Source organism: Aulonocara sp. 'chitande type north' Nkhata Bay, linkage group LG5, assembly GCF_057382095.1.
Source record: "Aulonocara sp. 'chitande type north' Nkhata Bay isolate Kocher_YH1m ecotype deep benthic linkage group LG5, A_spYH_male_GT1.1, whole genome shotgun sequence".
NCBI classification, from domain to species: domain Eukaryota; kingdom Metazoa; phylum Chordata; class Actinopteri; order Cichliformes; family Cichlidae; genus Aulonocara; species Aulonocara sp. 'chitande type north' Nkhata Bay.
The window spans coordinates 34,576,224-34,589,895 of NC_141348.1; the positions used below are offsets into that span (position 1 = coordinate 34,576,224).

A 13,672-nucleotide genomic window follows, 5' to 3' on the forward strand; every position below is an offset into this window, starting at 1 on the left:
TCCTGCATAGCTCTCTGTTTGCTTTGAGACCAGTTTTCCATAAGAGATCTCTATTTCGTGCATTATTTGCTTGTTTATTACCACTCTACTGTTGTGTACAGTGATGTTGGCCACTGTTTTTTGTTTTTCCGCCTCCAAAAATGACCTCTGACAAAAGATTTTGCAATTCAATTTCAAGGAAATTTCAACTTTTACAAATTATGTCAAACCGCAAAATGCTTAGCTATTTGAATAATAAAACCTCTGTAACTTTGTGAAAAACAGAAAAATTTCTCTTGTTCACTTTTTACTGTAAAATTCATTTTTTATGAGTACAGTTAAAAAAAAGACGAAAAACAACAACAACAACAAACTGGACAGTCTGGGCAATTAGCTGCAGGAACTATTTCTGTAATTTTATTTTTTTTTTTACAATGTAAGTCCAAAGAGTCAAGCTGACAGATGTTTTGATTTGTCACAGCAGGCTTTCATTTATCGTGTAGAAAAAGAGCCCAACTTATGATCAAAGTGGGCTGTATGTGGCCTGTAAAGTGTAAAGTGGTTTTAGAGTTTTTCAGGCCTTTGTCTATGTGTAGTAGCTGTGCACTGTCACCAGGGGGCAGTGTCAAAAATATGTGGGACAACTGATCCCTTAAATTAGCTCCTGAAGTAAAATATCGTTTTTGTCTTTGTTGTTGCTCTCTCTCCATTACAACCTGCTTTTCAACCAGTCAATATATATATTTTTTGGAGGCTTGCATGCAGGTACATCCGTGTTGGTTGCATATTCATAATCCTTCATGTCTGTCTTACTTGTGCTCACAACATTCATATTTTAACAGTGGAAACTGGGAGTTGCTGTAAGTACTGTGTGTTTCCAGCAGGTAGATGTTAGGTTCAATCCCATAAAAAGTCACCATCCCAAACACTCACCTGCTTTATGTCAACCATACAGAGATGTCAAGATGTGACTGTGTCGTCATGGCGACCTCTCAGTAAACAAACTCTTCTTCAATGGGCCACAGCTCACCAAGACAACAGTAAATATCCAGCAGGCCTGACAGTGTGTTTATGTGAAGTGAAACACAGATTTGATCCCTGGGTCTCCTGCAGAGAAAAGATTTTAACTGGAGGGAAAGAATAAATCGGATGAGAATATTTAACTAGTATATTTCAAAATAAATGAAACTGTACACTCTGAAAACAAATATGAAACTGCGTACACTGTGTGTGTGTGTCCTTTGCTTTTTCAAATTTAACCTGTAACCCAACAAAATGTTAGTTAATGTTAGTTTATGATGCGCCAGTGCTTGGCTTACGCTAGTTAACTGAAATTGCTAATGTTAGCAGCTTATATTAGATGAGAAAGCAGAAGAGCCAAATTCTGAACAAATTTCAGGTATTAAGAAGCAAATCCGGAGATTGGCGCTTAAAATGCCAATCATCCATCCACCATTCATGGTGGTTAGATGATTTTAAAAAATCCTTTTCAATTTTAGGGCTTAAAGTTGAGGTGTACCAACACAGGTAATATCTGGTATCTGTTTTCACACCACATCTTCTTATTCAAGTCAGTGAAATTGACTTCTTCACCATGTTTGCAGTGTTGGTGTCCTGTCGGAGGCTTTTAAATTTCCGGTAGAATTGATTGTTGTCTAATAAGACTACACCCTATTCAGTAGGGTGCTGTTGAGTTGGTGAGTGAAAACTCAAATCAGCAGGAATCTACATCTGTGCTATGATGCTACATGTCTTGTGGATTTAGCTTGTTAACTAAGCTGTCTAGCACTCCATTTTCTAACTATGGACATCACTGGTTTCAAAAACCAAGTGACAGTCTGAGTTGATGGCACAGTGGCCACATGCATCCTTTAAAAATAGACACAAAAAGCAGTTAGTAAATTCAAATAATTTTCAAAAAAGGAGTTAACTTGGAAACAAATATGGCATCATCATAAATAATAACATATCAATATCATGTTCTTTGTGAAAAATGTGATTTTGAGATTACAATTCCTTTAAGACTTAATTAAGACTTTATTCTGCACAGTGGGGAACTAAAAACAGTCAAAACCTCAGGAAAACAACACAAGCGACACATGATCCACACACACTGAACACACTATCACAATGAACATTGAACACTTAACTGTTTGGTAGCTCAATATTTAAGTCATCTGCTGTTATAGTTCCACAAATGTTAACACCAGATGCTCAAACATGATCAACAGGATCATAGTAACTATGTTACTGTCTGATGTAGTTCACTGCTGAACTTGTCTGGCGCTGCGCGTTAGAATCACCGGAGACTCTAACGTCCTTATTATCACGACCAGAGAGAGCTCTAGTGAGTCAAAAAACTTGCTGGCGGACAAATTCACAGAACGGCCAAGTCGTGGCAGCTCTTGGACCGCACTTTCACTGCCATGCGCTGGTTGTTACGTGCCACCAGTCGGTCCAGGAAGCGCCGGGCCTTACAAGTGAGGCTCTCTTTCCGTTTATAAACGGAGCGCCTGCGTTGAATGGCCTCGGTGCTGTCTCGACGAAGGCGGATCTGTCGGACCACGCCCTCAAATAGCTCGGTCACGTTGTGCTGAAGCGACGCTGACGTCTCAATGAATTTGCAATCAAACACGACTGCACATGCTCGGCCCTCTGGGGATAAATGACACAGACATATTAATATAGTAGCAGGAATTCATTATTAGTACTTTTGTAGTTTTTATTTGTTTTTATGTACGTCTTGCACTTGCACTCCACCTTCCACAGCAACTTCTCTCGATCGGACTAAGTCACTCTTGTTTCCTACGAGGATGATGGGAAGGTTTTCGGCCTGGCGGGTACGTCGGAGCGTGATGCGGAGCTCAGCAGCAGAATCAAAGCTGGAGCGGTCGGTGACCGAGTAGACGATGACGTAAGCACTCCCCACCTTCAGACAGTCATTGTGAGAGGGGCCATCCTCCCCCTCCTGACAGGAAACCTAAACACAGAGAAGGTTGAACCCAGACTTTAAATCAGATGTTATCAGCTTCTTTGTGAATACTCACATAATGAATGCCTACTTCTTAAGCTGCTTGTGCTGGACAAAGTTGTCCAACTTTTTTAGTGACTTACACTGCACACATGTCTGTAGCCCCTGCACTGGTTTAACTCATAATCCTCTACGCATAACCAGAGAGCTATGCAAATGGCCACTATAAATTATACTGCTTTGCAGCTCAAGAATCTTTTTTTAATGGTACCAAGGTAGAAAGAACTTTATTGTACAGGCTTTTTAGTACATTTTAGGGCATTTGCAACATGTTTGTTAAATTTAGTCATGAAATTTGCTCCAACAGAACACTTTGTTCTGAATTTCACATTAATGTGAAAAAAACAAACTTACTGACACACGTGTTCATATTATTTGTATTTGTGCACACCTTGAGATGTTTACTTTTTGTGGTAGTTTTTTATCAACCATATCTTATTTCTTTTGGTAAAATTCATTTTGCTGTGTCAAAGCGACAAGTTTATGTTTTAGAGATCCTAAAATAAAACCTTAATCAACATAGGAAAAGTTTGTTTAAAAAAAAATATTATCATCTCGACACAGTTCCCTACCATTGTTATTGTTTTTTTATGTGGCTGTGAAACCCAGAGATTCAAACACTGTAAATTTCCTGGCCTGCCCTACAGCCTTACTCTGTAACACACGGACACACCGTGGTTTTGAGTTCAGTTTAGTTTCAAACTGTCGCTTAGTTTCCACAATAATTTTTGTTTTTTTAAATAAAGTGTAGTGTTTGTAGCATAGTGTTTGTCTGTGAGATTAAACGATTTAAGGAGTTCAGAGCGATCCAAAAAACAACCAAACAATGGAAACATTTGAAACACAGTAATACTGACATCCTCATCTTAATGAACAGATTCACAGAAGCTGGTTGTGCTACCAAATCTGACCCGACTGCAACTAAACACATTTCCTATACATTGCTGGTTTAGTTTGTTTTGTAGGTACACGATGCTATTTTAGTTAGTTTTTGCTTTTTATTTAATTCAGTTTTGTTAATCTCTTAGTTTTATTTTCAGTATTATATCTCTTTTCATTGTGCAGATAACTTGCAGCTGTATTTATCTTTGAATTTTGGAAATCACTGTACCATAATAAGGCTCAATAAGGGCTTTTTGGGTATAGAAAATTGGGATGTCTCAGTTTTCTGCAGCTGAGCTAGTCCAAAACAGAGATCATATTGTTTGTCTCTCCACTTTTAACTGAGAGGTTAAAAGTATCTTTGACTACCCTTTTAATGAAATAGAGGTTAAAACCAATGGAAAAATCTTTTAGAAAAATGTGAAATTCAACAAACAAATCAATGCTGTGGTTAAAAACTTTCTTTCAGCTCAGAACATTCTCCATACTAAAATAATTTTTTTAAACCACTAGATCTGCAAAGGGTTATGCATGCTTTTGTTACCTGTAGACTGGACTACTTTAATGCACTGTATACTAGAGTTAGTCAGTCACTCTTGCTGGTCTGCAATTAGTTCAAAATGCTGCAGCCAGATTAATTACTGGGACAAAAAAGAGAGATCACATTACTCCAGCGTTGGCAGCCTTGCACTGGCTCACTGTGCTCTACAGAATCCAGTGTAAAGTTGCACTATTTATATTTAAAACCTTAAATGGTCACGTGCAGCCATGCTGTATGTGGTAGACATGTTACGTCCCGATCATTAAGCCTACTTCCAGATCACTGGTGCCTTTGCTGTCATTTCAAGACTCTGTAACTGTCTTTAAATATGTTTTTTTTCTCCATCTTTTAGAAACTGCTGATATCTGCAATTTTGGTTAGAGGATATGTTATTTTATGTAAACAGCATGAATGTATGTAGCATGATTTTTTTAGGCTCCTTATTGTTTTTTATGTAAAATCATTTTATTGAAAAGCACTTTTCAATGAGTGATATAAACCAAATGTACTTTCTAGTTTTAGTTACTATATTGATATTAACACACTGTACCAGTTTGTCGTTCTCCCAGTTGTCCATGACGATGAGCGTCGTTTCCTCTCCATCTACTGTCAGTGTCCTCTCATATGTGTCTTCTGTAACATACAATAAATACAAAAAAGACAGGTTTGAGAACTTGCTTTTGAGCTAAACGCTGTGATCGGCATGCTAACGCGCTCACATGTCGGTTTTTATTTTGTTTGGCATTTTAGCGTGTTTGCATGCTGACACTTGCTAATTGGCACTGAAAGTACCGAAGAGCAGCTGTGGCTAAAGGATATCAGCTCCTACAGGGCTGTGAAAAAGTATTTGCCCCTTTGTTGTTGTTGTTTTTTGGTCATTCATTATATTTAAATGTCTCACACCATGAAACTAATTTTAATATTAGACAAAATACAGTTTTTAAAGTACAAAGCTAAACCTATCCAGCCCTGTGTGAAAGTAATTGTCCTCCTTGATAATCAGATTTATCAGTGATTACAGTCAGACCTGTTGACTCAAGAAATTGCTTAAATAAAATCTGTTTAATGAAGTAAAGTAGGCTAAAAGATCAAAACCAATACACCATGCCACCATCAAAAGAAACTCAAGAACACCTGAGAAACAAAGTCCTTCATCTGTCGGTCTAGGAAGGCGTGAAGCCATTTCTAAAGCTTTGGGACTCTATCGATCTGTGGTGAGAGCTAACATCCACAAACGGAGAAACTTCATAGAAGTGACCGGCCTACCAAAATTACTCCAAGAGCAGATCAGCGACTTATCCAGGAGATGACAAAAGAACCCAGAACAACATCTAACAAACCGTAGGCCTCACTTGGCTCAGTTAAGGTCGGAGTTCATGATTCAAAAGTCAGAAAGAGACTAAAAGACATATATGGGAAAACTCTAAGGCAAAAACTACTGCTAATCATAGAGAACACACAGGCTTGTCTCACATCTTGATGGTCCTCAAGACTTTGGGAAAACATTCTCTGGACAAAAGTTGAGCATTTTGGCATAAAAATAACAGCATTTCATAAGAACATCATACCAACAGTCAGACAAATGTGAGGGTAGTGTGGTGTTCTGGGGATGCTTTGCTTCAGGAACTGGACAACTTACCGTAATTGATGGAACCATGAATTCTGCTCTCCATCAGAAATTCCTGAATGAGAATGTCTGGCCATCAAGCTTGCGCCCTGAGACTCAAGTGCAATTGAACAGGACAATGATCAAGAACACACCAGCAAGTGTGGCTTTGTCACAGTCCGGACTTTAATCAGATTGAGCTGCTCAGTCCACGCCGGAAAACCCTCTGCCCTCTTTGAAATTAATGCGTGTGAGCAGCAACACTGATCTATAAAACATAATCTATTGGTTGATATTGAATTAAAGGGCAATGCAGAGAATTGTGCATTTTCAGAAATGCTAGTATATAACCTCTCCTCAACTTCATTTTCATTGGATGCGTGAAAAACTGAGCTGTGTGTCTAGGGTGGACAGTTGTTGCATTTTGCACGTATACAAACATACTGAAGCAGCAGTAAAGAAAGCAAAGAGGAAAAAAATGCAGGCAAAAGTTACATGTTCAATTATTATGTGTCAAGCTATGCTCAGAAATTAGGCTGTAGGTGAACAAGCTGGAGATTCTCCTGATGGTGTATTTTTTTCTTTTTATGTTTGAAGGGGGAAATAAACTCCCTTGGCTGTTTTTCTTTTTCATACCAGTAACAGTTAGTTTGTCCTCTTTGTCCTTTTTGGAACATAAGGCTACAGCAGCAGTACTGCTTCTTTATTGTGTATGGGTCGCACACACTATGCAACATGAAAGGTGGATAGTGTTACCCTAACATGAGCCTGAACCTGTCCCTCAGTCTCAGTGTTGACTGGACTATAGCGAGATCACCCAAATCTAGTCCAGAGATTTTAGTTTGAACCAAAGTGGAGCACTGACAGAAGCAGCTGAACATCTCTGTTAGCCCTAGAGCTATGACTAAAATAATAAACAACATGGTGGACCAAAAAGAGACAACAATAAGGTAAACCCTGACAGCACAACCCACATAAAAATGAAACAGAAAAAAGCCAAAATGTTAATGTTTCAAAATGTTCTGTATGTTTCGTTGGAATAATACTCTGTAATGTCTGTGCTATGAATTACTCAGAAAAGAAGCCTTTTTGCATTCATCTCTCTGAAAATCAAACAATTACGCACAAATTATATGGATGTTGGAGGCAAATAAAAGATCACTTTGAAAAGATAAAAAAAAGGCCAATCAGTGATTAACCAACAACAAAAAACAAAAGTAACAAAACAAAACATGTAAACCCATGGATGTATGACCATTCGCATCACGTCAGACTATCACCTGATCGATGCAGCTTATCAATTATGGCCTGAGGCCAGTCAACACGTGACAGATGATCGATCTCAGGCCAGCCAAGGTTGATCTCACAACAAAGTCAGAGACAGAAAGTGTGTGCTGATCCACCGTGCACTGAGTCTGAGTGTGAAAGATTGTGAAAGCATGGTTAAAAATTGTCTGTGGTTAAGGAATCCTTTTGGCTAATTTCTATTTATACAGAGTCAGTTGTCAGTTAACATATCTGTGGCTTGTGCTAAAGCTTTGCAGCCACCATGAAAAGAAACTCAAGAACAGCAGAGAAACAAAGTCCTTCATCTGTCGGTCTAGGAAGGCGTAAAGCCATTTCTAAAGCTTTGGGACTCTATCGATCTGTGGTGAGAGCTAACATCCACAAACGGAGAAACTTCCTAGGAGTGACTGGCCTAACATATCTGTGGCTTGTGCTAAAACTTTGCAGCATTTTTGATTTGACATTATGGTATTGCGCAGCAAAGGGTAACATACATCTCCATTTGTTCTTATGGGGCTGAGTTAACATCATGAAGTTAGTCTGGGATCATATGAAGACAATGAAAACAAAGAGACTGCTTGAATCCTCTGACAAGTTCTCCAAGAAGACTAGAGGAACCCTACCTGTAAAATACCCTGAATATGTGCACTGAACTGAAATAGTTTATTTTTTTACAATATTGAACAGAAAGAACATCTTTCAAGGTGTTAAGTCCATCATTTTTCGGGAAACTTTAACCCTGTCAACTAAATTAAACAACACCTATACTACTACTACTAATAATAATAATTAACTATCTTAACTAACTAAAAACTATGAGTAAGTGTGACGATTTAGATGTAATGACCACCAGGCACTTAAAAAACGAGCACTCATAATGTCCCACCTCCAGGTTGTTCATCCTTGTCTGTTATCCCGGCAAAGATTCCTGCGAGGCTAGTCTTTCCGACTCCATGATCACCAAGCAACACTACTCTGTAAACACAGTCCGAATCACTCTGTGAGTCATCATCAGAGTCTGAACTCCACTGGGCACGGTAATGGAGGGACTTGTCTCCAGGGTGGTAGGACGCTGACTGTCCCAGAGGGGGGTGGTTGCGCTGGGGACGGGGCTGCTCTGGGTTGGGTTGGGTGCTGCTGGGGATCCAAGGCGGTTGCTGGTAAAGGGGATGAACTGGAGTGCTGCCTCGCCTTTGGAGGGGCTCCTTCTCTCTCTGGGTGTTGAGGGTCATGTTCCTACGGTAAAGGCATTAGGACAGGATGGGCCTGAGGGAGGAAATAAGACTGTTAATGGTTCAGAGGAAAATCTGGTCCAAAAAGGTCCTTGCAAACTTTTTCAGAGAGGCAATTTGTTGTCTTTCCCAAATAACCACCTCTGTTTTTGCCACAGTGATGTAGAAATGCGCTCTGTTTTTAGGTTTACACCAGAGAAGGTGGAGAAACACAGCAAGACCTTCATTTGTTTGCTAAAAGCGTAGTCTATTTTTGTGGCATAATGTTAACTACTCTACACTATAAAATGCATAATAAAGCACCAGAGATTTCCTTGTTAAAAAAAAAAGGTTAAATAAATAACAGTATTTCAAAAGGAGAGCGTGACTGTGTTCTCCGGATTTCCTGCCTGGTTTTATAGACTGACCTCCACAAGTGTATCCAGAGGGATTGTGGCAGTGACAGCTGGGGAAGTTATGGTGGTCAGGATATATTGTAGAGAGGAAAAAAAGTTTATTTAGTTAATCTGAATTCTCAGAGCTCAGCTGTATTATTGGATTATATGGTGACAAAACACAGAAACAATATATACAAATTCATCTTTAACTTCATTCATCTTTAATTTCACTGATCGTAGGTTTTAGCAGTAGTGCTTCAGTCTTTAATGAAGATACTATAGACCAGCGGTCCCCAACCTCTTTTGCGCCACGGACCGGTTTATGCCCGACAATATTTTCACGGACCGGCCTTTAAAGTGTCGCGGATAAATACAACAAAATAAAACTAGTACCGGTACCGAAAAAAAGAAAATGTATTCATAACACACGTGAAAAGACCAAGGAAAACGGAGTAAACGATAAAAAACGCTAACAAAATAACGCTGAAAACCGGTAAAAACCCTGAAAACTATACATTTCACACCTGAGCCTCAACTCTCGCGGCCCGGTACCAAACGATTCACGGACCGGTACCGGTCCGAGGCCCGGGGGTTGGGGACCGCTGCTATAGACTACACTTAGACAGTTTATTAGATACACCTAGTACCAGATTGAACTTCCATTTTTGCCTACCTAGGTAGGCTGTGCTGTTTTAACAATGCTCGGTACTAAGAGGCCTAAGTGTGCAAAGAAAAACGCCCCTTATACCATCACAACCCTACTACCACCAGCATAAACTGGTAATACAAAGCAGTATGGATGTATGGTTTTTATATTGTTTACGCCAAATTCATCCAAAAGTCGTAGCAGAAACCCTGATTCACCGGACAGGAAAATGTTATTCCAGTCTTTTACTCTACAACTTTGGTGAACGTGTGCAAATTTTAGCCTCCATTTCCTCTTCTTAGCTGACAGGTGTGGCACTTGGTGTGGTCTTGTGTTTTTACAACTCATCTGCTTCAAGATTCAACGGGATGCAAATTTGCATATCATTATAACCAGTGTTTATTTGAGTTGTTTCTCCTCTGACCTCAGACATTAACAAGGTATTTTTGTCCAGAGACCCACAGCTCACTGCATAGTTTCTGTTTTTCAGACCATTCAATCCCTGTAGATAAGTAGTCTCCAAAATACTCAAACTAGCCAATCTGGCACCAACAACCATGCTGCATTAAAGGCACTTAAATGACCTTTCTTCTGATGTTGACTGCTATGTGATTGGCTGATTAGATATTTGAGTGGGTGAAAAGTTGTACCTAATACAATGGACAGTGAATGCATAGAAAGAGCCTACAGATCAGAAAGGTGATGCCAATTCATGAAAACTTCATATCTGGATTTTTTTTTTTAATGGCCAGCAGTCACCACTGCTTTGATTTTAAAAAATAAATCTGATTGTATGCTGTATAAAGTGCAGGAGAAAATTAGTTTGCAGCTTACAACATGTGATGATGACAATTTACTTTAAATTAGCCACTGAGCTAATTTAAAGTCTAATTTATGGCAACATGATTTTCATTCAGTAAGTTTTCAAAAGTACTTCGTTCGTTCTCAGTGACGTCCACCCCTCACCCGTGACATGTGGTTTAAAAAAACCTATGATCATGACGGCCCAAAAGCTCACCTTGTTGCTTAAAAATAGGTGTCCACAAATTAGTGAGTGACTTTATAGTGACTATGTCCATCATTTATATACAGGCTATATGTCTGCGTGCAGGTAAATTAAAAGCTGAAAGTACAGTTGATTATTTTTAGGGATTATTAAAAGATTGCAAGGCCATAGAAGGACTCAAAATGTGATAACTTTGCTGTGGACAGATAGCTGCCGAGCTAACCTTAAATAGTGTTTGTTTTAAAGTAGTTTTTTTTTTTTTTTTTTTTTAATAAATGCATTTTTGAAGTGGTGTCTGAGTGACCTCACTCACTGATTTATGTACAGGAGAAAGCACTTTGCTAGGGAACAACACAACAAATAACATGCCCTTGCCAATTAAGAAATTTGTGAACAATTTGTACAGTGATTGCAGTTTCAGACAAAATTTACACCTTCATTACATTTCCATGTATTCTGTGGTATCACGTATCACTATCATACACAACACTTCATGCATTTCATTCAGTCATGTCATTCTTTGTTAAAAATGAGTTAAAGAAACCCAAAACTTTGTTTAATTTGATTTCTCTGTGAAAACAAATGCATTGAGACAATTAATACTATTATAACAAACATCACAGATGGGAATCAAAATTACAAACCTAAAAACATATAAACTCAAGAAACCTTCTGGAAAATGTCAAACTTAGGTCTCAATTCCAAAATCTAGCTAGAGATCAAAGAAGGAACCAAAAGCGACTTCTCCTATGCACCAGAGAGCAGAGACACACAAAATCCCTCCTATAATGAATAATTAACACATTTGAAGGTGCCAAGTACAACAGTTAGTGGTGGTGAAGGCCGGGCAGACCAGGTGAAAGCTGTTGGTTGCAATTAAAAAGTTACAGCATCACCAGTCCCACAGAACGGATAAACTTGAAGCTAAGGATGAGCAGTAACAAATCGCTCATGTAATACATACAATATACAGACCAAATAACTGTACTTGACTAGTTAATAAGAGGTGATGAACAACATTATTTGGTTTTACTTAAAGCAAACCAAACAAACTGAAAGAATGAGAACTATTTCAAACATGATTTTAGCTCTGAAAGTGAAGTTTTTTTGAATGAAATATCTAAAACTCGTTTATTATATGACTAATAGCTAAAAACAGGACAAAACACACAGCATGTCTATAGATAGATAGATAGATAGAGAGACTTACCATATACACTCCATGCACAGCTGCTTCCGTCCAGCTTCAGTAAACAACAGAACTGAACTGAACCCTGTCTCTCTGACTCTGTCAGTGTAACAGTACCCTGGTGCCACAGTAACCCGCCTAGAAAAAAAAAGTTCCACAACAGCGTTAAAAATTCAGCAGTGGAATCACGGTTATCTACCTCCTCCAGTGTGTGTGTATGTGTGTGTGTCTCAGAGTGACAGCAGAGGAGAAACAGATATCTGAGGAGGGAGTGTGTGTGTGTGTGTGTGTGTGTGCGTTTGAGAGAGAGAGTTTTATCAGTGTGGAGGGCAGGCGGTTTAGGAAAACATTTTGGTCACTTCCTGTTTGACCTAAAAGACACAGTCTGGAGTAACAAAACAGCTCAGTTGGAATAGTCTAGTTTACAATTGATATGACAACTTTTTTTAAAATTCTGGTTACATAGAAATAAAAGATACAGACAATACTTGCTCTAATTTTCTCTCATATGTTATAATGGTGGACACTTATATTAAACATGTTTAATCCTATGATTGAAATAATAATTTAAGGATGCTAAGGAGACCAAATATCAGGCTTATTTTTACTCTGCTTAGGTTTAGATAAAACAGACTTACAAAGTGCTTTGAGTGGTCAAATTGAGTAGAAAGGTGCTATGTAAGTACCAGTCCATTTACCAGTTTATTAATGGCAATTTATCAGCTCCCTAACTACTGAAGATATAATTTTAATGCCTTTCTAAGGAATGAAAACAGCTGATTTTTAGGTTAGCAGAGAAATATTTCAGCTCTGAGGCTATTTTTTTTTCCAGTTAATACAGGTAAAACCACATGTTGTTGTGGCATTGTTTAGTGTTTGCGTGATAAAATGTTGATGTCACAGCTGAAGAATTTCGTCACGTGTAGTTTGAGGCAAGACAAGTTGCATGTATTGACCAAATACAGGAAGTTCATTCACAGTAGGAGCACAAACTGTTAAATATGTTTTGAGACACCACCCTGTCGACGTACTAACACTAAGTATAAGTTGTAGTTTGCTCCATTGGGGTAATTTCATAATGGAAATATCCAAATTGACATGGAGGGGACAAAAATAACACATTATTACCTACCAGTTGATGAAGTCGCCAGTTTTGTATGGATTAGTAGCTAGTAGTCCTGGTGAGTTAAAATGATGAATTAAGACTTAAGGATATCTCTGCCTTTCGCAGATGACGTGGTTCTGTTGGCTTCATTGGGTAATGGCCTCCAGCTCGCACTGGAACAGTTCACAGCCGAGGTCAGAGACGCGTTCCTGCCACAAGTGGAGGAGTTTAAGTATCTCTTGTTCCCGAGTGACAGGAGAAGGGAGCAGGAGATCGACAGATGGATTGGTGAGAAAAGTACTTAAAGACGTTCGGGTTTCTAGGACCTGACGTTAGCTGGCACGACGTTAGCTTATATTTATGTTGTTGTTTAGCTAGTTCTTGTTAGCTGTCTGGAGATGGGAGGGTCGCATGTCTGATCTGAAATGATAACCAGACCCAACGATATTAAGAGTAAATAAGCAAGTTCATCTAGGATTTCTCATGTTAGAACCCTTACTAGTTCAGGAAGAAGTTGAAATGGAGTAGTAGCGGAGGATGCAGATGAACAAGATCAAAAGGAAAACACTAAACACCACACTACAAAACTTCTGTACAAACAGACCAGAGGAGTCGCCCCCTGCTGGTCAGTGGGAAACGAGCAGGTTTAAGGCATTCAGTGAAGGCTTAATTCAGATCCAGAAGTTAGAGTAGGCTAATAACAATTGTCCTGCTTTTTGCTTACATTTTATTTGAATAACCCAAAGTTCCTAGAAAAAGTTATTCATGATTTTGTTACTTCCTGTCTGGAC

At 38.8% G+C, this 13,672-nt stretch overlaps 1 protein-coding gene across 3 annotated transcripts; it reads right to left on the reverse strand.

The window, feature by feature from the left end:
* Positions 1-1,996: 1,996 nt before the first annotated feature.
* rem1 (RAS (RAD and GEM)-like GTP-binding 1) lies at positions 1,997-13,493 on the reverse strand. 3 transcript variants are annotated; one of them, XM_086293168.1, is made up of 7 exons: positions 13,381-13,493; positions 12,909-13,301; positions 11,798-11,914; positions 8,213-8,592; positions 4,984-5,066; positions 2,740-2,959; positions 1,997-2,634 (listed from the first exon to the last, which is right to left on the reverse strand). In XM_086293168.1, exons 4-7 carry the CDS (start codon positions 8,556-8,558, stop codon positions 2,357-2,359), a joined length of 927 nt encoding a protein of 308 aa, XP_086149294.1. In that variant the 5' UTR covers positions 8,559-8,592; positions 11,798-11,914; positions 12,909-13,301; positions 13,381-13,493; the 3' UTR covers positions 1,997-2,356. The 3 variants fall into 3 exon arrangements, with proteins under 3 accessions (XP_086149294.1, XP_086149295.1, XP_086149293.1); XM_086293169.1 differs by adding an exon at positions 8,966-9,003 and having other exon boundaries at positions 12,909-13,487; XM_086293167.1 differs by having other exon boundaries at positions 12,909-13,487.
* Positions 13,494-13,672: the final 179 nt, after the last annotated feature.